This window comes from Poecilia reticulata, linkage group LG1 (assembly GCF_000633615.1).
Source record: "Poecilia reticulata strain Guanapo linkage group LG1, Guppy_female_1.0+MT, whole genome shotgun sequence".
In the NCBI taxonomy this organism is placed as follows: domain Eukaryota; kingdom Metazoa; phylum Chordata; class Actinopteri; order Cyprinodontiformes; family Poeciliidae; genus Poecilia; species Poecilia reticulata.
Window position 1 is genome coordinate 24775792 of NC_024331.1, and position 3003 is coordinate 24778794.

General features: G+C 44.7%; 1 protein-coding gene across 1 annotated transcript; it reads right to left on the bottom strand.

Annotated features, from left to right (window-relative positions):
• Window positions 1-1811, bottom strand: rasd4 (rasd family member 4). Its single transcript, XM_008414473.2, has one exon. The coding sequence runs from the start codon at window positions 1201-1203 to the stop codon at window positions 577-579; it is 627 nt and encodes a 208-aa protein (XP_008412695.1). The 5' UTR covers window positions 1204-1811; the 3' UTR covers window positions 1-576.
• Between the last annotated feature and the right edge of the window lie 1192 nt (window positions 1812-3003).

Sequence of the window (3003 nt, forward strand, 5' to 3'; positions counted from 1 at the left end):
AATAATCCAGCATGGTTTTATTCAACATTTATGTACAGTACATTTATAAATAAATGGCTACAACATTAATAATTAACAATTAACATTTGTGATGGTGCCTTTAAAACAAAAAAAAAGAAAACACATTTGAAAAGTGCATTTATGTTTATAACAGTATTTCACCACGTTTCACTTGACTCTCTATAGAAAACGACATTTTGAATTTAAAAATTGTAAACACGATGTGCTACATGTCAGTTGCTCATTTACAAAAAAAAAAAAAAAAGCATTTACATCAAACAGACACCGTTTAAACACTCTGCCAGTATAAACAGTCTCCAGCATCATTATTCGACATGTGAATCCCATAAATTGATCTAAACACCAGCAGCAGCAGCAGCAGGTCACTAACAAGCAGCAACAAATGGAGTTAGTTTAAAATCTCCTCTCAGGTACAAGTCAAAGCGTCTCTTTGTCCAGAATTAGTGTTGGACGTTTTTATGACTGAAGTCTCCAGAGTTTGTCTTTTTTTTTCTTCTGTCCAGCAGAACTGAATGGGGCTGTCTCCAGGCTGCGTCTTTGTGGATCAGAACCTCATTACGACAGGATGCAGCTGTTGGTTTTGTTCATCGGTGGCCGAAAGTCGGTGCCCTTGGGGAAAGTCTCCCTGCGCCTGCGGAGCGCCGGGCTCAGGCGGCTGGGGAGGTTCACCTGCTGCAGCAGCTCCTTGAACACCTCCACCACGTTGGAGTTCTCCTTGGCGGACGCCTCCAGGTAGCTGTTGTTCCAGTCCATCTCCACGGTGGCCAGCACGTCGTCGGCGGACACCTGGCGCTCCTCCTCCCTGTCCGCCTTGTTCCCCACCACCACGATCGGCGTGTACTTGTCCTCCTTGATCTCCAGGATCTCGTCACGGAGACTCTTGACGGCCTCCAGGGACTCGGGGTCGTTCACCGCGTACACCAGGGCGAAGGCGTCGCTGTTCTGGATGGAGAGCTTGCGCATGGCGGGGAAGGAGTAGCTGCCGCTGGTGTCCAGGATCTCCACGGTGACTTTGACCCCTCCGATGTCGTACTCCTTGCTGTGCAGCTCCTCCACGGTGCGCCTGTGTTTCGGCTCGAAGGTGTCCTGGAGGAAGCGTCTGATCAGAGCCGTCTTGCCGACCCCTGCCGCCCCCAGAAAGACAACCCGCACTTGCGTCTTCTCCTTCACCTCCAGAGACATGTTTGCGCCTGTTTGGGTCAGTTTGTTGCTGAAAAGTCCCAAGTTTGCTCCTTTTTACTTTTTTGTGCACCTACAAACGCCAACACCTTTCTCCTTCACTTGAAATTCTTTTAAAACCCGCTTTTGCAATCACACCTGTCTATTTTCTTTTCTTCTTTCATTTATTTCACCTGCTGATTTCTGGCTTCTCCCATCAGCTGCCCCCAAGTTCCTCATTAAGAATACGTCTTCCCACACTTTCCTATTTATCCCCGCTTCCCAGAGCTCCTATCCCCCTTCCTCTGGTTGTAGCCAATCACAGCGAGGCAGCCTGTTGAAGCGCAACTTCCACTCAGCCAATGGCCGCGCAGCATGCAAATCCGCGTGCTGCACAGCCATCTCTGCAGACAAGGAGCCGATCTGAGAGAGAACTGTTCTGCAAGAATAACATTGAAAATGTAGTTTGAGCTGAGGCCTGATTATAATTTCAGACAGCTGCAGAACTCCTCGGGGGGGAATGTATCATTTGTATGCATCAGCTCTGGCAGTGCAGACTGACTGAAAATGAAATGAAATCAAAATGCGTTGAGATAATTGACTGCTTTGTAAAGTTTCTCTCAATGTGACAAGATCCGTCCCTGAATAAACATCTCTCTCTCTCTCTCTCTCTCTCTCTCTCTCTCTCTCTCTCTCTCTGTATGAGGGGAATTCTGAGCTATGTTACAAACTATTTATTTGAAGTCAGTGTAGAGCCTGTAATGCTTCACTTGACTGTTGAATGCGACAGAGCAGTCTCATGCCAGCACCAGCTGCTTATCTGAATTAAAATGAAGACAAATCTGGGTGCTGGATGTGATCTAGATGTGTTTTCATGGAAGAGTTTCACATTTTCTCCAAAAGGTTTGATCAGTTCTGACAATGCAATGAGGAGGAATAGAGACATTCACACTTCGATTATCTTGCAAAAGACTTGAACACCACTTGAATTTTTGTGCATGTCTACAGCAGAACTGGGCAACAGAAGTATTAGTGTGAAGTGAAAGGAAATGGGATGCATGTTTTCCAAATCTTTCTAAAACCAACTACTTTCAGAAGTCCCTTTTAAATGTGCGATAATTAGCGTATGGTAGCAAAACTAATGCTGAACATTACCCTGAACTCGTCATCCTCACTGTAAAACACTGCAGTGCTGGTGGCATCATGGCGTAAGGTTCATCTTCTTCAGCGGCGACACGGGGGTTGTAAGGAAATGGCTAGAGCTAAATCTGGTATAGATTTACACAGTCAGATAAAGATTACATTAAAAAAACATGATTGTGGCAGTTTTATATTTAATCTGTGAGCGCATTTACCCCAATACTTACTAAAAGCTGCTTTTCTGACAGGTGTTTGCAGGTGTTCTGCATTATTTCTCACTGGTCTGGGTAAGTACCAGCCTGGCACTAGCAGGTCTCTCCTTAATTTCAAGTGAAGTATTTGCATTTGAATGCTCCTCTGAAATGAGCTGTGGCTCAGGAACCAGAAAAAGCACAAGAGCAGAGACGACACCAGCGCTTAATCATTTCTGGGACCTTAAGGGGGGAATGGGTTTACAATATTAAACAGCATGTATGTAATAATGAGAATACTTTGCAAAATTCACAACACAATTCAAAGAATTGGTCAGTTTTGAACCAATATGACAGTTTAGATTATTGCAGTTAAAGATCAGTTGGTTCATTGGAGCATTGGTACAATAGAAGGGTAGAAGGACATAATGTCTGCTTTGATGCAATTTGATTGGTCAGCTCACCAGCTTATATAGCATGGTATGCAGAAAAA